Here is a 21,585-nt window from a genome sequence, read left to right on the forward strand (position 1 = left end):
TGACTTCGTAATGTCTTCTCCATTTGAAGTTGTCAGTCTCATCAAATTATTGAGCAGTCGTTTGAAATAAAAATTTCCGGAATATTTCACTAATTTGTCCCAATGCAGGGATTTAAACATCGCCACGAAATCTATTTTATCCTGTGATATACATAACCACTATTTGAACAGCTTCTTGGAGGTAGAGAACTTCAATATACAATTAAATAGTATATTCATATTGAAATGTACCCGAATATTTTCGGCTGACACTCGTAATAAATCGGACGATTATATACCTGCTCTTAAAGCTCGGCTATCAGATTTGGCGCATTCTTGTTGCGGATGCCCTATCGACAAAGCTGACTTTTTGATGAACAAGGAGTGTTTCGTTGCTATCAAAGCATTACACTCCAACGCTGAAATTTACATCACCAGTTATATTGGTATGCAGCGTTGTCTTGTTAATGTTCAATTGTTCATGGTCGAAAATGTTTGCTCGTAAATATATATGTAAACCCGAAAAAAAACAAGTTGTTCCATGACACTCTTTCTCAGGACGGAAAACTTGGTTCCATTCTTTGGCGCATAAAATTTGTCTATACTATTAGATTAGGATTTCACTTTGACGGTAGAAACTCTCTGCGGGCTGATAAAAATGCGCCGCGGTCCGTACGTTGCCAGTCCCTGCGCTAGATGCTGGACGTGATATGTTCATAAAATATATGTTTCTTCATTTTGGTGCCATAAATGTTGCGATCACGCCAAAAGTATCGTCGGAAGCGTTATGCGTTAATACTGCATTAGCCTCCATCTATCTTTGCGGAAATGGTTTTCGGCACTCCTCGTTCATATCAAAACGAAGACGCGGATTATCAAGACTCGACCACGTACTTCAAGAAATACAGCAGCAAAAGTAGCTTTGAAATAATAAAAGTCTACCAATTTGTACATAAATAGTATGATGTCATTTTCAAGAAAAATCATTATTTTACTGTTTATCACAAGCCAACAGTTCATATCTGCACAAGACAGATGAAGGTTGCAGTTGCACCATAATAGAGCTAACATTGAACTAAAACTTGAGGGGGTCCGCGAGAGTCCGTGATGGTCAAAAGGGGTCCGCAAAGCCAAAAAGGTTGAGAACCACTGGTCTACATACATGCGAAAATGGAAGTAGTGTAAGAAAATAACCACTTGAGTGAATAGTGCAAGTTGGCAGAATATATTAGACTACTCTCATCTGTCTCGTTTGTGCTACAGATTATTTTGGACTAATAGTCCTCATTGATTCTACTACAAAGACACCGTTGAAAGTGAGGTTGTTCCATAAAGATAAGACTTATTTTCCGAAGGTAAGTTTCACAATTTTGAAATGCATATCTTCTAGTACGCTCTATCAATATTTATTGATGGGAATACCTTTTGGTGGCCACTTATCTACGGTCAACGGTACTCTGCCGCGCTACTGGATAGTATGAGATTCAATTGGAAAGCAATATGTTCTAACAAATGTGACTGAGAATGCGACGACCACCATGTTGTGAGAACCTGATTTTATAATTTTAAAACGTAAATGAAGTATTTCTCAAGGATGACACATCCAGGAATTGATATGATCTTGATATATGCATGCCCTAGTGATATCCTAATAACAGATTTTACGCAAAGCCGGTATTGATCCCTATTGATTTTAACGATGCTCCTTACCTAGATCCGTCATGAGCTTTTGCAAGGTATGTCTTGATTTTGTTATCGAACGCTGTGTCAAGTCTCAAGGTTGACACTCAATGATTAGGGCAGTAATTTAGTTTTCAAGGTCGAGTATGGTAGAGATGTGTGCTGATCTGACACTTTAGCCCTAACGCATTGCGGATTTCACGCAAAAGCCGGTGTATCTGTGCTAACATTAACTGTGTTCCATACTGAGATAGGTGATGAGATGATGATGTCATGAAACAGTTTACTAACATTCTCGGTTTGTATTCAAATATTTACTTTTATTTTATATTCCCCCATGTCAATTTCAATTTGCAATCGTAAAACATATTGGCCAATCCTATGAATTGTAAATCGTATTCGTACACATCTCATTTGCTTTGAAATTGACACTGTAACCGTTTTTTTTGTATGTGTCCGTGATTCTGAAGTTTATGCTATTTTGTTGCCTGTTTTGTTATTTTGCGATGATGAATAAAAAATTCTCTCTCTCTCTCTCTCTCTCACCGTGAAACTGTGGCCTTCAAGCCATTTGCTTACAACCCCCTGTCAAGCGCGATAGCGATTTCGTTCTCGATGGCGGCTAACAGCTGATCACTTGATCAGCCTATTGCTCAGTAAATTTTACGCAAAATTCGGTGTTGGTCTGTTCGTATTAATTTTGACAGTGTACCATACCGATAAGGGTCATGAGGCTACTTCTCGGTGATGTCATGTAACAGTGTACTAAGTTTACGGCTGTCATCCACGTATTTACTCGGTAATATATTTTCCAAAGGCGATTTCGCAGCAGACATATAGACAGTAAGCCGTATGTGTTGTGTTACAGTCTCCAGTTTCAAGGCCAAAATCTCCTATGCTGTATCGAGACCGAATTTCCGAGGCTGCTATCCTTAGTTCTTCAGAATGATGTTTTGGATTCAATACGACAGGCCCAATCTATGAGATAACAATTGCGTATGTGTCCGAATCCGTTGACCTTTCCAGTTAGGCTTACGCAATCTCTTTGAGTTATAGTCATTTCAATTTCTGCAGATAATTAGTCATTACCTCTCGCGGCACAAACGTTAGGCTAAAATCACTGTTGTCAGGAAATTCATGTTACCGTACCATCATCAAGTTACTTGTTAACGTTGGAAAACACCATTGTGATGTCATCTTGATAAAAAATCGCTTGCAGCCCTTGCCCCACCACCCGACATTGTCACGAGCCGCCACTGGTGCTGTGCTAATAAATGACCTAAGAACTATCGGATATAAACGGTAATCAATATTTCTAAAATATGGATTCGATTCCTACATGATATGGGTTTCGAACCCGGAACTGCCCCTCTGTCTACTCTCATGTAATAAACGAATGAATGAACAAATCAGATTCAAGTGTTCATATCTTTCATTTGCAGGTGGCTTATGGAGATATCATGCGTCTGCACCGATTGAAAGTGTTCAGACAGTACAATGACACCAGTCTTGTAAGCAGGAAACGTTGGTCTTGGGTAATATGGAAATACCAGGTGAGACTCGACAATTGGTACCGGTATCTGTGTTTATCCCACTCTTTTAATTTTATTAACGGCTATATGTCTGCACTCTATAATTTGCTTTGTTCATGCGACACCAAATGGTTTGACAGGCATGTTGTAGCGCTTTAGCGCTCCACAAAGGTCAACAATTTTTCTAAAGGAAACATGACAGACAGACACATGCACAAATGCCCGAATAAATTTCAATCCGTGATTAGGATTGCATTTTCACCAATGCCAACGTTGCATGGATTTCGGGGAGATGTGAGAGGGTGTGTACAGTGTACCTGATGAAACAACTCTTTCCTCAATACCCAAGGAATCCACACACAACAAGCCGGCTTTATGTATGTTATGTTCCTATTGTCTGACTTGGGAATGCAGCATGTATTTCTTTATGCTGCTGCATATACTTCCTCGATTTCCAGTCGCATTTTCTTGTTTTGTATTAATAGCCGTCAGTAATTAGTTTCTACCGATACTGCTATGTACTAATAACATCAAATTTACCCAGAACATCGATAATCCACTGTTGAAGGGAGAATCTTCATCGATGTCATATACTTTGCTACAATCTGATATCGAAAAAGTGAAAAGTCTTCAGTTATGGCAGAAGCAGTTCAGCGATGTCGCTCGGAATTGGGTAGCCCAAAGGGATAAGACTATTTTAGAGATTCGACACGGTGATCATTTCGATTTGTTATGTCAGGTACGATTGAATTCCGGTTTTCAAAGAATTCAATTCTTTGTTGTTTTAACCGAACATATTGTACGCCATTTTGATATTTGATCAAGGAGGATTATCACACAACAATACTTAATTCCCTGAAGTGAAAACTCGATATGACCTTCGTAAGTCGTCTATGTGTCGTGTGATTAAAGATAGAGAACATATTGAAACTGCCATAAAAATTTGCTAGTCTTCTGATAAGCTTCCATTCTGTTGAATTAATCCTGGCTTTATCAAGAAATGATCAATCATGTATCCAATCCATCATGATTTTCTTCATCAATGGTTCTTACGTTTTTCGACATACCTCCACTCTAAATAGAACCCAGTGTGTCTTTGAGGAGACTATTTAACATGCAAACCAGAATATTTGGAGCTAACTATTCGTACATATCTTATTCATTAGGTTTCCACTGAATATGTGGCAACTACTTCAATTTGTAGAGTGAACAAGATGGATTACCGGCAATTCAAAAGTAAATGAATTTTCGGTGTGGTCCGTGGTGCAATGAGTTGGTTGTGTCACAAAGTGGCGGTTTGTGTTGTCTGATTGCGACATAACGTCATTTCCTCTTCTCTTTTAATTTGTTTTTAAAGATTGTAGACTTCACTGATTACGGCGGATATTGGTACGTTCGGGTTTGGGATGGCACAAAACCGCAGATATTATTTCACCAGCATCCTATCAAAAATCGAAATAGGGTAAGTTGTGATTTTTTAGTGTGGAGTTATAAGCACAGATGACGCATGTTATCATGGTTTTACAATGCCCGACATTTGACGCGACGCACAATGAATATCGACAGTTGAGGATCCTACATTTTGACATGCCTCACTTGATCATGTGCCCTAATCCTGCAATTAACCCTTGTATATTAGGGGTGTTCAAAAATGACTTTTTTTCTCAAATTTTACTGACTACTTGATAAAAGTGATAGGTTAACTAATTTAAGCCTGCACACCAAATTTGGTTCAAATCCAACCAGTAGCCGCATTGCTACAGCAGAAGAAAGTTTTTTATTTATTATATAAAAATGAACAAAAAAAAAAAATTCAAAAATTTTCTGTTCACCCTACGAAATTGTTCAGTTGTCTATAGAAACGATGTTCAATAAATTTGGTTCAATTCCATCCAGCGGAAGCGGAGTTATTGATGTCGAAAAATTTGGATTTGAATAATAATATTTACGGTGGGCCCTGGGCACATTTCTATAGACAACCTAACAATTCTATAGACAACAAACAACAATGGGGTGAACAGAATATTGAAAAAAATTTTCATTTTTTATAATTAATAAAAAACTCTCTTCTCCTGTAGCAATGCGGCTACTGGTTGAAATTTAACCAAATGTGTGCAGGCTTCAATTAGGTAACCTAACAATTTTATCAAGTAGCCAACATCAGTAGCTAGTAGAAATACAATTCCGGGGCGATTGTGATGGATTCAAGCCATATGCCATTGAGAGATTTATTAGGAATAATGCAGAATAGCTGGTCATTGGCCATAGATAACTTTGGATCTCATTTCATAAACCATTTTTTCAATCCTTGGTGTCAACAATCCCCAAGCTTGAACTTTTGAACAATCAAACAAACAAAATCGGTGGCTTCATTGCAAGCTCGAGGTAATCATTTATGTCACTAGAACTGGAAACCATGTGATTGATTTCTACCCGATTACACATATTATATTACTAGCGATTTTAACACATGAATTACGCTAAATTAAATCACATGCAAATTAAAATCGATAAATATTGGAAGTACGGTACTGTATTTGTAGTTCAAAATGTAGATTAGTGCAGGGCATAACACATATTTTTAGTCAGTCGCACATGATGACTTCGAAATGTATAAAACTGCACATTGTGATAAATATGTATAATGATTAGGGTTTTCATTATTAGGTGTAATTTCAAAGCTACTAGCATATTTTGTTGCCAGGACAAATGAGAGATATCCATTTGATCTCAAAACGAATCAGAAAAGGGATGCTAGTAAGTTACAGTAAGTTAAACCATAGTTACTGACTACCTCTGCTGACATTTCAAATCACTTCCAGATAGTTGCAGTCAAAATGCACTTTAGCCAACGATCTGACATTAATAGGTCTTATTTAAGTCAACCTCAAGATGTTGAATGACACACAAACCAGGTCTGTTCAAACAGGCTTGAATGACTGATTATTTAGTTCCTTTTCCTAAACTGTTGTATGTGAATCCTTGTAACTATGGCGGTGTTTATTTTACAATTTTTTGGACTGGCTAACACAGATTTCTTCGGAGGGCAATGCAGGTTTACGCTGCATAGTATTCTAACTGTCATAGTGCGTGGTGTTCAAAATATTACTCACTTGTGACGTTATTCATTTGTTTACTTGTAACAATATATATCTGATATGGCATGATATGATATATGATAAGATTAAAATCGTACAGCATGAAAAATGATTTCAACTGATTTCGAATCAGTTTCCATTCATTCCATCCATTTTTCCATTCCTAATCTTCACGAAGGTCTGCGCTAATGAGTACCGTACTTCTGATATCTATTATTTGATTGATTGGTCCAATCGGGCTGTAGCAATTAACTTTCTGGAACAGTGAATATGAAAAATGAGCCTGTATAACTTTACTTGTTTCAATAACTTCTTTTTCAACTTGTATTTAGAACAACGAAAGCTTGCCAAAAGAATGTCTTGTTGATGTCATAATATCAAATGACCACTACGAAAAGTGTAAATCTCTTGGAATCGCAAAAGGTATATTGCATTATCCGTATAGTCAGAATTTATGCAATGCATGTGCAATTGTGCATGTTTCAACCAATTTTATTGCGGATGACAATGATGCAGAACAAATGCCTATTAAATCTATAGCATGGTGGTATGGAAGCCACATAGTCGACATAGTGCGGAATGATATATAAGAGCAAGTGACTCCATAGACTAACATCACACTCCAACTGCGTACAATATATTTCTCAGTAGCAATGCTCAGGTGTTATTCTCGTTTGCCAATGGTCGTTTGTTGAGATGCGTGATTTTATACTCTTGGGAAGGAATTGATCAGGTGATATTATCTCTTGACCAGTGCTTTCCAACCTTTCTCACCGTTTCTCATCCGCACTGCAATTTTTTCATCCACACAAGTGCGTACCGTCCCATAGGTCTGCTCTAGCCTATTCCATTAACTTTAAATTGAAATATTTATTTTGAATTTTTCATTGTGAAATAAATCAATAACAGCATCATTTTATTGTAATCATGATTTTAATCATGCTACTTTTTGTATGTCATAGTAATGCCTAAAAATGTGGTCCCAAGCACACAAGGTGATTTCTTGTAGCTATCAAAAGTTGCCCCTAACCAATTTGGAGTTTTAAAACCCATGTCCAGAATGTGATCTCATTTTATCGGAAAATTCCTAAGTATTGACACACTACTTTCTGCGACATTAGGGTGGCTTCCTTTTTTGCTGCAGGCAGCTTTGTAATATTCATGGGATTGTACGCGTTTCCGAATCCGGAATTGGACGCAAACGCCTCTGGGAAAAGATGCAGCGAACTTCGGCTCTATGAGTGCAACTGGAGCAGTCATGGCATCAAAAATTGTGATCTGCTTGACGAGAGTTGTCAAAAACTGAAAAGGTGAGGCTATCTGATTAAAAAAAAGGTCAAGCGTAATGCAGGCGACCTTGAACTACTATTTGTGAGTAAATCTCCATCATCAGTGTCGGTCTCATATAAGTATTGGAGCTGGACACAATGATTTGAGTACTCAAATATATATCAAGAACTTATTTTAACGGAACGAGTCGATCAGTGAGAGTCAATTTTCGAGGACTGACAAGAATTAACATTTCAATAATATAGTATTGAATGTTGATCTTTTCGTCAAATTCTTTCTTTTATGAAAGACAAGATAAATCGCTTTTTCTTGATCTTGTTCTCAAATGCCGTCATACAGTCTCCATAATTTAAGAACTAATGAACATTCTACCTTGCACAAAACCTCCATTGCATTGGAGTAATTTTCTGAGCCCAGAGGTCATTAAGATATAATGTACATTGTAGCATACAAGCAGCGCGTAGGTTTAAAACTTTCGGGATGGAAACTTATCGTGTCGGCTTCATTGCAAGTCAGAGCGCGATAATTGCTTCTCACATGCAATGATCGTTCATCACATTTAAATGTGAATATCAACACTGTCACATATCTTTCAAACATGATATCCGCTATGTGTTAATGAAGTCTGTGGCCTGTCACACAGTGTCACAGCAATACCTCACTAAAAGTGTGCTGTGACCACTTCCGAAAAGTTTGAGCATCTCTGTCGTAGAACTTAAAAACTGTGACGCCCACATTGCCCAGGCATATTTTAGTCATCAGGCAGTTTTTGTGGGAGTGGGTTCCGGCTTGAAAATTTACCGAACGGCTCCACGGGATGGAAAACATGAAAATGGTGATGTGTGATGGCAGAAATGTCTATAATAAGTGGATGTTGAGCTGTTTTCTTCATATCAATACGATTCCAACGATCAAGGTCAATCACAGGTGTATGTTATCATTTCAGAAATCTCGATCTTGCAAGGAAACGCGCTTCCCATGACATGCATGCATTGAGCAATTTGAAGAGCTTCTTGAAGGTAAAGAACTTCAATATGCGATTGAGTAGTATATTCATATTGAAATGAACCCAAATATTTTTCGCTGACACTCGTTAGGCGTAATTGTCAGCAACTAGTAGAGAATTGGAAAGAACATTGTATATCAACGATCGTATCAGAAAATATGACGTCACCAGCATGAAATTTTGGATAAGAGAGCGTTCAATGTAGTATTTTTAGATGGTACATGACTTGACTCATCGACTCAAGCTTGATGCTGAGCTATCAAGGGCCCTGAATTCTATCATTGGCAAATATCTGTTGGATAATCTCCCTTGTATGAAAAATGAGAGGGGCCGTTCACACTTTTATTTGTGTCGACTTTTATCAAAATACTCCAGCCAAGTCTGTGTCAACAAAAGGAGTTCGTGTACCATCTAAAAATAGCACATTAAACGCTTTCTCATTCCAAATTCCATGTTGGTGGCGTCGTATTTTGCGATACGATTGGTAATATACAATGTTGTTTCCATTTCTCTACTAGTTGCTGACGATTACCCCTGACGAGCGTCAGTCTAAAATTTTCGGGTTTGTTTCAATATGAATATACTATTCAATTGAGTAATTTGCGGCAGAGAATAGCACACGGGGTTGGTGATGACAGTCCATCCGCACCAAAGAAGCAACGTCTACAAGAAACAAGTAACTTGCTTGGCTAGGCCACAGACTTCGGCTTCATAACACTGATTTATATGTCGCCTTTACTGTTTTAAAGAGATCTCAAAGCCGTCCAAGCCATTCAAAGAAGTGGGACCTGATTCAGCCACTGGTAAATACAGAAGTCTTTCAGTGAATTTTTTGGATCTTGGAAATGTGATTTCTTTTGTTCGGAACTAACTTACCGTAATTTTCCATGTATAATGCGCAATATTTTACCGATTTTTTGCCCTAAAATAGGGGGGTGCGTATTATACCTGGGTACAGCAAGCCTTGAAAAAAAAATCCCTCTATCAAAAACTTGAAATCACACCTTTCTTCATGTTTGTGCAAATCGCGTATCACCTCTACCCATTGGGCCCCGTAATTCGTATTATAGAGTGTAACGCGCTGCCAAATAGAGAAGCATGTTGCCAATTAACGAAAAGCGTGTTTCTAATTAACGAGAGTCGTCTGCAAAGCAGGCGATCTCTTGCTGAGCTGGTTTGCAGTTTGTACGCAAGCGAAATCAGGTCGCTGATTGCTACAAGGGTGTGCGGCAATCCTTGTTGATTCATCGCGTCAACGACAGGCCTTAACAATCGCATACACGAGAGGCCATGTGCGCTTGCGTAATCAGTCGCATCTACAACAGGACTGGTGCGCCCGACATAACCGTTGGCCTGAGCAATCGCATCTGTAATTGTAATAGGCCTCGTGCGCAAGATGTCGTGTGTCGCTAGCCTGAGCTATCGCGTCGCCAACCTCGCAGGCTTTGGCTACTATCCACTCTCGTTTAGAGACGATGCCGTTAATTCTATTATGATTAGCGATCATTATGTCATGATTGACAGTGACATTGACAGTGACGTCGCAAAACAGAACAACATCGTGTACTAAAACGCAACTATTCATGTACTGCGAATGCAGGGTGCGTACTATACATGGGTACAGGCTTTTTCCCAGAATATACACGTCATTTCAAGGGTGCGTATTATACATGGATGCGCACTATATTCGGAAAATTACGGTAGTCTAATTACTTGTGTGTGTAATTGCTTGTCCAAAGGCAGTTATTGAGTAGATTAGGTCACAATTATAAATGGAGGAAATGCAGTCACTGATGCTGCTAATGTCAAAGCACTTTTGTGAAACCATTGTCGGTGCAAATAGAAGTAGTGACTTCAAAGAACAGAAATCTACACCAGTGATTCCCAAAGTGTGTGCCGCCACAGATTTTCAGGGGTGTGCCTCGAGTCTTTCTGGAATCATGGAAAAGAACGGTGTGATATTGCAGATAAGGCATGCAGACAAGCATATCTGAATTGAAAGCAGTCTAACTTTTTCAATAGTTGATAAATCAGCACATGTGACCATGTCCATGAAACCAATCACGACATTACCGATGAGTGGGTAATCTCCACATCATAATTAGTCTGCTATTTCTCGAAGACATTCTTTGATTCATTCCAAATCAACTCATAAAAAAGAAATGGTGTCTAAAATCACGAGCGCATCGTATGGAGTTCAACTTACACTTGAACAGTACATCTCAGGATATTCTGTAAACAAAGTGCTCCGAATCATAGCTAGGGCCCCAAAGGGGCGTGGCTGCCCATCCAATAAGTCGCTGCTGAAGAGATTCGGCGTTCTAAACAGAAGATATGCGGAAACTAGAAATCGCCAAGTTTATGTATCAGTTTCACTGCGGTCGTTGCCCCGAATATTTCAATGACTTCTTTACCTCTGAATCAAAAGCGCACAAGTACAACACACGCGCGTCCACGTCGTTCAAATATCATATGATCGACCGAAAAGATCATCGCTCCATCAAATATCCACCTGATGTGTGGAACAGTATCCCGCCGGCCATCCGACAGTCGACGAGCATGTCCAGTGTCCACATTCAAGTCGAAATACAAGCAATTACTACTAAATAAATACAGTCCATCCTCAAGATTACCGGACCACGACTGACCTATCGATCTCGCTTCCCATGACTTGCCGCCCTATTTCTTGTCGCATTCTTCTTCTATACTATCTTCTTTACTTTCATTCAGTGTGCATGCCTCCTCTTTACATCGCCTAGGCCAAGGTGGGTGTCAGATTCCATAGACTACTCCTTGTCGCTTCGACATCTTCCTGTCTTTTCATTGTATCGCATTTTGTGGTGTATTGAACTGATAAAATTGCTAATAAACCAATGATGATGATGATGTAGGAGGGTATAGGTAATCCGTTTGGAAACCAAAAATCAAGCAATCATTTTGCAGAAGAAAAGCAGCTCATCTTCACGAAAAATTCAACGAGTTTTAAATGTGTTTTCCAAATCCTATTCCGTGATGAGTGCAATCAAAATTTCATTGTCATTTGGGCGTGCGAACACGTTTTCTTCTGTTTTGGCTGAAATTATAAGCTGTGACTAATAGAAGGTGCTTGTAAAACGACGAAATAAGGGTATGTTTTTCAACAATTAAATCTAGATAAGATAAAAGGACAGGTGACAAAAAAAGGTGGCACGTGTCGGAAGTCGAGATCAATATGTCAGATTGTGGTCCGGTAAACTAGAGGGCTAACTGATATTGATTCTGTAGTAATCGTTTGTATTTCAACTTGAGTGTGGACACGCTCAATGACTGTCGGATAGCCGGCGACACACTGTTCCACAAATTATAGATAACTAACCTACGAATAGATACGCAACCCCTGTCGTCACGCTTGCTTGCCCGGAGGAAATTACTGCTCAGCAATCTGAACGCAACATATTTGCTAATCCCATAGCTGGCGACCCGTGTGCTTAAATTCAATAAAGATGATCTTATTGGAAAGCTACTGCCGCACTGATTCCGAAAATATACATCAAAATCCAATCAGGGCAATGTAACTCCCTTGAAATACACCCTAAAATCTGAAAATCGGCATTGTTCTAAACAATCGCAGCGACGCAGCACAATGGCCATAACAATGGCCCTTGTGTGGTTGCGATTGTTCAGAACAATGCTGATTTTGAAACTTGGAGGTGTATTTCAAGGGGGTTCCATTGCCCTGATTTAGATTTTAATGTATATTTTCGGAATCAGTGCGACAGTAGCTTTCAAATAAGATCAACTTTATTGAATTTAAGCACGCGGGTCGTCAACTATGGGATTAGCAATTATGTTGCGTTCAGATTGCTGAGCAGTGATTTCCTCCAGGCAAGCAAGCGTGACGACAGGTGTTGCGTATCTATCCGTAGGTTAGTTATCTATACACAAATCAGGTCAAGCATAGCCAACGCATTATCACCTGAATCGATTTTTGACGCAACTTTCTTGTAGGTGTCGTGCGAGCGTTTTATAATTTTTCTAGTGTGCCACAAGCCGAAAAAGTTTGGGAGCCACAGATCTACATGAAGTAGGTGCGGGAAGAATCAACATTCTGAAAGTTCTCATTTGCGTTACTATTTTGAAAGTAGTTGGGACAATGCGTCACAGAGTTCAATTTGTCAACAACTTGCCAAGCCAAAAATGAAGTTAAATATTTGTTGAAATAAACGTTTAGTTCAGTGTATGCTAATTTGAAACTTTCTCTGAAGTTATATCAATTATGACGACTTCATCTCCTAAAATTGATATAAATTTATCAGTTGAACTCATGGGTACCCTTATCGTTGTACTTGTTTTTCTGTCAGTGATCTCTGGTGACAGCCCAACCTGTCAATTATCAACGATAAAATCCTTGGTCAATGAAAAAGATCCAGGTCTCTTTCTTGTCAAATGCCGTCTCAAGACTGTGTGCACACCAAGAGAAGCTTGGGTCAGTTATTACCATACTGTTGGAAATAGGGCGATTTGGTGAGTAAATTTTGTGTTGTTGACTATAAAATTGAACTGGTTTTAATCATTATTTCTAATATATCAATTTCAATAAAAAAGTTATTGTTCATTACTAGAATGCACAAAAGCAGTTAAACTAGCTGCTGCGGTATTTTCAACTGATGGCGGTAAAAGCTCAATACATATGAATCTGAAACTCACGCACAGTGTAATTTACTAGCATTCAACTTTGTTGATTGGCGCTAACTTGTCAATAGGCAAATAGCAATTATCTGTAAATTTATCCGGATTTCTTCAGCATTTCGAGCAAAAACGACGGCGAGCCTTTGAAAATAACGAAAGAAACCGAGAAGATGATTGCCGACTGGAGAAAGGTTCCCCTTTCGTTTTCAACATGTATTATAACTAGGGCGATTTTTTTACCTATAAACAGATGATTTTGACAGGAAAAATCTAAATTTTGACATTTTTTTACCTTATAAAACCTAATTTTGACCTCAAGTTTGTACATTAGGTGTTTTCCCACATAATGTTAGAATTGTATTACTTATTTTCATTTCTGGTTTGAAATGTCCGTCCTTACGAAATAGATTGGCATGAAAAAACTTTTTTGACTTGAAACTGACAAATTTTTGCATGAAAAACCTTTATTTTAACGAAATCCGGACCCATGAAGAATTGCATTACGTAGTTGCATCACGGATTATGGTAGAAATTATTAAAATTTGTTGTACTACAACAAAAGATACTTTCCTACATTCTCGGGTATGAAGTGTCTGGCCTTACAAGTAACTTGCTCATAATGGAGAAAGAACGTTCAACAGCTGCAGCTGTTGGCTGGCAACATCGAAGTTGTGCGTACACTATTGGTGACGCACCATGTCGCTTCATTCCGACAATGTTGCCTACCTCACAATTTTTCATCATGCGCTTCTTTATATAAGAACCAATGCCCACGCAGTCTTGCTTCAGTTAGGATATTGCAGTACGTTGGCCATACCACCATGTCAACGTATTTGTTTCATTTGACCGTGTATGATTCACAATGAGCAGACAATGGGTCGTCTACAACAGTAGGCATATAAAGTAGGCTACAAGCGGTAAAATGTCAAATGAGTTCAACGACAGGGCAAACATCTATGATACAAACGAAATGCATGTTGTCTAAAAATTTTGACTTTGTAAACTGACTTTGTAAACTATCTTTTGACCAAACGCTACAATTTTGACAAAATTTTAGCTCATTTTGACATGTCAAAATATATTGCACTGATTATAAGGTTTATAACCTTCGTCAAGGGAAGAATTACTATGAAATTAAACTATTTTCAAGGTTACTCGAAAAAGGAACACTCCAAACGTTGGAAAACTTGACTCCGTCGATACGCAGTCTTCAACACCATGGAAGATACCGTTGAATGATGGAAATACCATGTGAGTGCAACTACTGCTTTGTTTGCGTTTAGGCGTCGGCATTTACTCCAAGCACGTTCTCATCAAGCACAATCAGTGGAGTCTTAGATTCCAATCTCAATTTTATTGCGCTCTGGGGAATTCACGGAATGACTGTTCACTGCTGAGTGCGAGTGTATAGAAATGAATTGTAAACTCTTGGTACCCAAATTTAGACTGATTGTATTAGATATGTTCCTCAAAAAGTATTCAGATATACTGGATTTTAAATGTTTGAGTTCTTCTGTCTATGCAGTTATCCCTCTAATGTTGGATCACACGACAGAACCTACAGAGTGAATATTAGCCAAACGTGTGGTATTATTCGGCTAGAAAGTAATTTGAAGAATAAATGAGTACCTCGGTCACTACCAGTTACTGTAAAAACCTGTTTTTCACAATGTTGAAATAACAGGGACGCCCACTGCTCAACAAAATGAATTTTTTTTTAGGCAGAACATCTGAGAGCCGTTTCTGGAGTTTTTGAGGTTGCGTAATCTTACGAATATCACATTAGTTTTATCAGATTGGCTCTTTGTTAGAAAATATTTATAACCCTAAAAAAGCCCAAAATTACTGTATTTGCCCCTAAATATTTAACTTGGTAGGAAGAAGATCGTATTTTTTTCTAATTTTATGCTGCGTATAAATAACTAATTGACTATGAAGAACCCTTATGTCATTCTCAGTCATTCTATCAATATTACCATGACATGACGCGAAATATTTGTTTGTCTATAAAACAGTTTGTCAAGCCTAAAATTTGTGCTTTTGCACAACGGAAATACATATTCTCCTGTATCAATTGGTCATTCTACCATGATTAAAGATGAGTATAAAACAAAATTAGTCCTTGGAAGGCTTAACTACAATACTCATATGCGTCTCCTTTCATTTGACTGGTAAATGGATATTTTTCCGTTGAGTCAACAAAGTGGGTATACCTAGTAACCCTATCAAACGAGAAGCTTAAATCTGGTATCTGGTGTATTCGAATACTGATTAAAGATTCCAATTTCACATTAGGAAGGAGTTCACTACATGTAATTTCTCCTAAGATGTAGTAAATGAAACGTTTTAGATGATCATAAAGCACCCAACCACAAAGAGTTGGTCCGAAAATTCGTATCTACATATCGAACACTTGAGCACAAACATGAGCATAAAAGTTCACTTCCTGTTCAGAAATCTTGATATATCTCCTGATCATATTGATTAGCAAGGGGAGAGGTTCTACCAAGACATCAGAACAACAACAAAAAAGATATTAGGGCAGATGAGATGAACAATTGAACATATTATGTCAGACCATTGCCGCTAACTTTCAAGAAACTGCACTAAATAGCTTACAGGCGAAAATCTTACAAAAAACATTTGCGATTTGAAATATATCAATAATATTATATTCCAACTGATTATTTAAACTTTACAATAGCTGGTTGGCGTAAAACTGATTGAATTAATGCCACGTTATTCGAGTATCAAGGTAAATACTTACGTACATGAGTGAAATTTATTTATACACATGATATCCGTGAAAAGCTGTAACTATGATAAATCTATTACCCCTACATATAGTCCTGTTGCTGTATTTTGATTTAAAAGAGTCTTCCGTGTGTAAAAATAGCCAGTAGATTGATTTTCTAAACTTTATAGTACGACTGAGCCGATTTTATATCTAGTCATTACTGCGAAAATGGGAGATTTTAAGTCAAAATAGCCGCATGGGTTATCTCCACAACAAGAGCAAATTTGAAAAAACTAAGGTCATATTCAGAATCAGTGCCTTTCAGAACCCCCAAAACCACTCTTACTTTGCCTAAAAAAATGTGTTGACCAGTGCTATCTTATGTTCCCAAGGGGTGTACGATGTAAAAGAGGTGGGGAACCTCTGCTTCACAGTATTTGTATATTCTAATGTGGAAATTACACGTATTTGCATCACCATTTGCCGTTCTGCATTACTTATCTTTGTGCATTTGACAAATTTTTAATAGGTGCCAGACATATTTCACAACATTACTTTTCAAGGTTATAAAATAGTTGTTTTTTGATGTTGAAGTTGTTATACCATACTCACGTCCTTTAATTCATAATCTTAGCATGCGTGTGTTAATCAATTGAAATCTATTTCAGCTGTAATATTGAGAGAGTCATTACCTATCCATTCCAGAACTATAAGTATATCAGAGGAACGTGTTGCTAGAAGAGACGGGAGCCATTGGAAAGAAATCAGGATGGATGATTTTCTTGTGAGAAGACGGATTACGGAAGGCCAGGAATTTTCAATTTTGTACATCTTGAAGGTAAAGTGTAGCATAAAGCTCTTCGATAAAATTTCAGCTTACATTGTCTGTTCGTGTTGTTAGTAATCTATTGTGATGTATGAGATTTGTAGGTTTTTCAAAAAGAGTCACAATTAGGAAACTCAGCAGTTCAATACAATTTTACTTTTAAACGGTCAGCTTGTTATGTTAACAGCATAACGATTTTCTTTTTGGTTTCCAGCCTATAGACTATTCCAAAGAAGGACTATTGAAACATCAGTCATCTTATAATAGAGTCGTCAGAATATTACCTCTTGATGTGCTGACTTCAAATGCCCCTCCAGCAGTGGCAATTCAAGATGGCGTCTTTTATTATTGGTAGGTATTTGATCTTATTGTTACCGCACAAGATATTGTGTGATACCACTTTGTGGCGACTAGCGGAAGCTTCCTTATGCATTATGTAAAAACAATTCACTCTGGGCCTAGACCAGTGATTCTCACACCACTGGCCTCTGGACAATGGGGGTATTTTGAGGTGGGAAACAGCACTTCTATATAATTTCTATATAATCTAAAAATAGTTCATTCAGCCTCAATTATTCGAATTCTTATGTCTGTGACATCATATTTGGTGATACAACGGTTGATATGCACAGTCATAGGCGCCGACTTTTATTTTTGCATGGGGTGGCGGCAGGCGCATAGCCAGGGGGGTGTCGAAACCCCCACCTTTTGAAACGCAAAACCCCTTCCTTATGAAATGACCATTCTGACGCTAATATTCAGTTGCAATTCAACAAGCCGTGTTATCAGTGTTACGCGGGGCCAATTAGCGAGATTATTTTGTGCACGCATATCGCATCACACAATGTAACGCGACGCGATCTCCCGCTGAGATGATTGCGAAAGTAGGTCATTGATTGTCGCGCACTCGACATTCGTCGCTGGATTGAGCAGTAACACGGCGCGACAATTCTGGAACACGAAAGACAGGCAAGAATGACGGTAGTAGGCCTGCATGCGGAGGCGCTAAATCATGCCACCGCTGATAGTATAGGGTTACCATACGTCCTCTTTTAAGAGGATTTGTCCTCTTTTTACTTTTTTGAAAGTGTCGTCGGAGGACGCCCTATTGTCCTCTTTCTTGAAAATTTAGGTCAGTTTAAGAGCAAATTGCGAGTGATATGCCGTAAATTAGCACAGAACTGACGCTCCGGTGGGTATTTCGGAGTGAAAAACGGTTATTTTAGGTCTGGGCGGAAAGATGACCGTTTTTTTTCTTCTAGTCATCCACCTAGCAATGCGGGAAGTAAAACGGTATTTTGAGCTCTGAGCGGAAAAGATGACTTTTTTATTTTTTTTTCATTTTTTTAGTCAACCGATCACAAAGTGGGAAAAATTCACCGGTTTTTGAGAATTCTTCTCCGGTTTTGCAAGTCTCAAATTTCTGAAAAAGTGTCCTTTTTTTAGATTCCCAAAATATGGTAAGCCTATGATAGTACCAATGAGACATCGATGACCCATTTCGCATACAAATGATTCTAGTTATTTTTCAGTACGCAGCATCGATAATACGAATTAGTGAATTGGCATTTGAAAAGGACCGGATTTCTAGTTTTAAATGAGAAACTCACTGGCTACGCACCGACAACGCGCTGATTGTTCAGCCGGAATCTACGGCAGACGCAAGTCCCGATCAGCCAGTCGAATTTGATCGTGAAATGGTACGATTTTAATTATCCCGGTGTTATTGCTGCAGGAGCGTTATGGCTGCGCATGCCGCAACCTTTTCAATAGAAATACAAATCCCGATGGTTTGAAATTCGATCCGCGACATAGTTGTGCCCGATAGAGTCCGTCCAGCAATTAAGTTTATTGGAAGTTAAAAGGTTCCCGCTCAAACTAATCGAATAAATTCAGAATTTCCGCCATCTTTTGTTGCATCAATATTTGACAACATATAGTTCAACGCCGTGCACTGCACAATGCACTGCACAGTGTTAATAACAGATCAAACACTTATATAAGTGTCTTCGAGGGAATACGAGTGTGTAAAGCAGACAAGAATTAGTAGCCTAGAGATGATAGCGAACGAGAAAGCGCGCATCTAATCAGTAATTCCTCAACTTGCGTATGGCACAATGGAGTTCCGAGTCTGACATCGCGACAATTCTTTGCAATTGAATATGCGCACTTAGCGCAAGAATGACTTTCAATTCGCAGGCATACACAAACAACTGTCCTAGGCTATCACGATCCTAACTCAAGAATTACTTTGTAAACGAATATGCGTGCAAATACAATTTAATTGAGAGAAGTATAACGTGAATTCGCTCGTCCTGTAGAGAGAGCTGGTGTTTCTCAGAGCACGCGAGTCGAAATCGACGTCGTAAACGAGGTCGCTTCGATTGCATGATTACGAATCACGGATTGCAATTTATGTGGCCGTTAAGCCCTAGTTTAAGCTGCGTATACAATTAGTCGCGCGCGTATCGGTTAATAAACAGTTGGCATTTACGCGATAATGACAGACTCGCTAATTGACAGCACAGACGGCGGGCGTTTAAGCATTTTGTATGGGGTGGCCGCCACCCCGTAACTCGGCGCCTATGTGCACAGTTCCCTTGAAATTTCTACTAGTTGTTGACGATTATCCCTGAAATGTGTCATCTGAATATATACATGTTCATTGCAAGGTGTTTTCTGTTACCATTTCCAACAGCGAGATCAAACCAATAGAATCTGTAAAATATTTGGGAGTTATGGTGGACCCCAGACTGTCATGGAAACCTCATATTGATGCTCTCTGTACCAAACTGTCTTGTGCTGTGGGTGTCTTATATAGATTGAGAAAACTAATGCCTTGTCACGTTCTGCGGCTAGTATACTTTGCTATATTCCATAGTCATATGCAATATGCAATTTGTGTATGGGGCTCCGCATGTAAATCCTATCTTAGACCCCTAGAAGTTTTGCAAAACCATGCTGTTAGAGCCATCTGTGGATTTGGTGGACGTGAACGATTGTCACCAGGCTATAAGAAACTTGGCATTCTAAAACTGAATGATCTCCATCACTACGAGCTAGCCAAAATGATGCATAAAATATACTATTCTAATAGGAAATTTTTCAAGAACTATTTCCATACATTTTCTTCGGTTCACTCGTATGGCACTAGATCTAGTTCTCAAGGAAAAATAACATTACCTCAAGGTTCTAAGAAATTGTCACAAAACAGTTTTAACTTCAAGGATGCCAAGGTTTGGAATAACCTTCCAGAAGAATATAGATCGATGCAGTACAACCAGTTCAAGATCAAATACCGCAATTTTCTTGTTGAAAAATACTGAACTAGTTATAATTTGTAATGACTGTGATGTAATACTGTTCCACTTGCTACACCTTCCTCTGTTGTTGTTGAAATATACTGTCATTGTTCATGATTTGCAATGACTCTGATGTAATACTGTTCCACTTGGTAAGTCTTCATTGTTCTTGCTATGATGCATATTTTTGCTTTGCTCACTGTATACACTGTGTATTGTATACCGGTACTATGCTTGGATGTTTACTGCTGATTTTCCATGATTTTCATCTTTTGTTATTTTTATGACCACTGGTTAGTGGTTAACCGCCATAATCGTTAGTATTGATAGACTTACATCTTGCCATATTTACTCATTTATAACTCCGCTGGGTGGCGACTGAATCTAAGACCTTCTGGTCCCCCGTCGTCTCCCAATCAGACATGGGGTAATCGCGATTAGTAATTGTAATCGATTACGACGATTACAGCATTTCCAAGTAATCGTAATCGCAATCGATTACATTCGACAAAATCCCGAAGTAATCGTAATCGACTACTTCCCATATTTAATCGATTTCTCTGTGAAAGAACGATTACTTTTTTATTTTTGCAAGGACTATGACATAAAGGTCATAAACTGTACATTCGTGAACAAGGAAGAGATATTATACCAGGCTCGTGACAGCACAAACGTCTGATTTTCAAACGCTAGAGCTCATTATTACGTCAGAAGCAGCCTATTAGGTTTGCGCGTCATTGCGTAAGCAGTATCCACACTAAATAAATAGTCGATGTACATACGTCGCACATTATAGTGTCATTGTAAGAACAACCGTCGTGCTATATATCAGGTTATCAACACGTTCAACACGCCACTACCTCGCAGCAGGATAATTTATCTCCGCTCTGCCTAGTTTAAAATAGTAACTTATGGTTGATGTTTGGTTATGCTTATGCTCAGTTAGACGCAATTTGACGGTAGCTGCTTGCGAGCAGTAGGCCTATCTAGTACATACGTACATCAAGATTTGAAATTTTGTACTCGTCAAATAAAACATTGCGATTTCCACAACGAAGCAGTCAAAATCAACAGCTGGTGATATATATATACACAGGGATATCTAGTTCGTCCCCCATAGGGTGGTAATCGCAAGTTGAAGACTGAATTTCGTCAATAATTGCATTATATTACTATTGATTTTTAATCCTCTATCAGCTCCCGATGGTCAGATTCACCTGTAAGAGTTAGTTTGTTTGAGGTAATCTTGGTGTATGTCCACTACAACGGTCAGTTACACCAGGCTGATTTTCTTCATTTTTGATTCCGTATCTGCCGACTTGTAGCACGGCCCACTTCTAGGCTTATTGTAAGACACCGCTTACGCGGATGAGTCGGCGAGGAGGAGCCTAGATAAACCTCCAACACTTAGAAAGGATTTCTGAAGTCGATCTCGGTCGGACTCGAACCGGCATACAATGGCGTTGC

The 21,585-nt window shown here is 38.6% G+C and overlaps 1 protein-coding gene across 2 annotated transcripts in view; it reads left to right on the forward strand.

The window, feature by feature from the left end:
* Positions 1 to 21,585, forward strand: part of LOC145439897 (protection of telomeres protein 1-like) — a 31,000-nt gene that overhangs the window by 2,649 nt on the left and 6,766 nt on the right. Inside the window, exons 2-15 of one of the 2 annotated variants that reach the window (XM_080317559.1) lie at positions 1,243 to 1,334; positions 3,102 to 3,212; positions 3,736 to 3,930; positions 4,549 to 4,653; positions 6,622 to 6,712; positions 7,434 to 7,599; positions 8,526 to 8,598; positions 9,195 to 9,261; positions 9,335 to 9,388; positions 12,926 to 13,088; positions 13,369 to 13,444; positions 14,404 to 14,504; positions 16,696 to 16,828; positions 17,031 to 17,167. In XM_080317559.1, coding sequence (XP_080173685.1) covers positions 1,243 to 1,334; positions 3,102 to 3,212; positions 3,736 to 3,930; positions 4,549 to 4,653; positions 6,622 to 6,712; positions 7,434 to 7,599; positions 8,526 to 8,598; positions 9,195 to 9,261; positions 9,335 to 9,388; positions 12,926 to 13,088; positions 13,369 to 13,444; positions 14,404 to 14,504; positions 16,696 to 16,828; positions 17,031 to 17,167 — 1,564 coding nt within the window. The remainder of the gene's footprint in view (positions 1 to 1,242; positions 1,335 to 3,101; positions 3,213 to 3,735; positions 3,931 to 4,548; positions 4,654 to 6,621; positions 6,713 to 7,433; positions 7,600 to 8,525; positions 8,599 to 9,194; positions 9,262 to 9,334; positions 9,389 to 12,925; positions 13,089 to 13,368; positions 13,445 to 14,403; positions 14,505 to 16,695; positions 16,829 to 17,030; positions 17,168 to 21,585) is intronic. The other variant, XM_080317560.1, reaches the window with a different exon arrangement.

This window comes from Botryllus schlosseri, chromosome 5, assembly GCF_051294905.1.
Source record: "Botryllus schlosseri isolate E-star chromosome 5, Bs_hap1, whole genome shotgun sequence".
Lineage (NCBI taxonomy): Eukaryota > Metazoa > Chordata > Ascidiacea > Stolidobranchia > Styelidae > Botryllus > Botryllus schlosseri.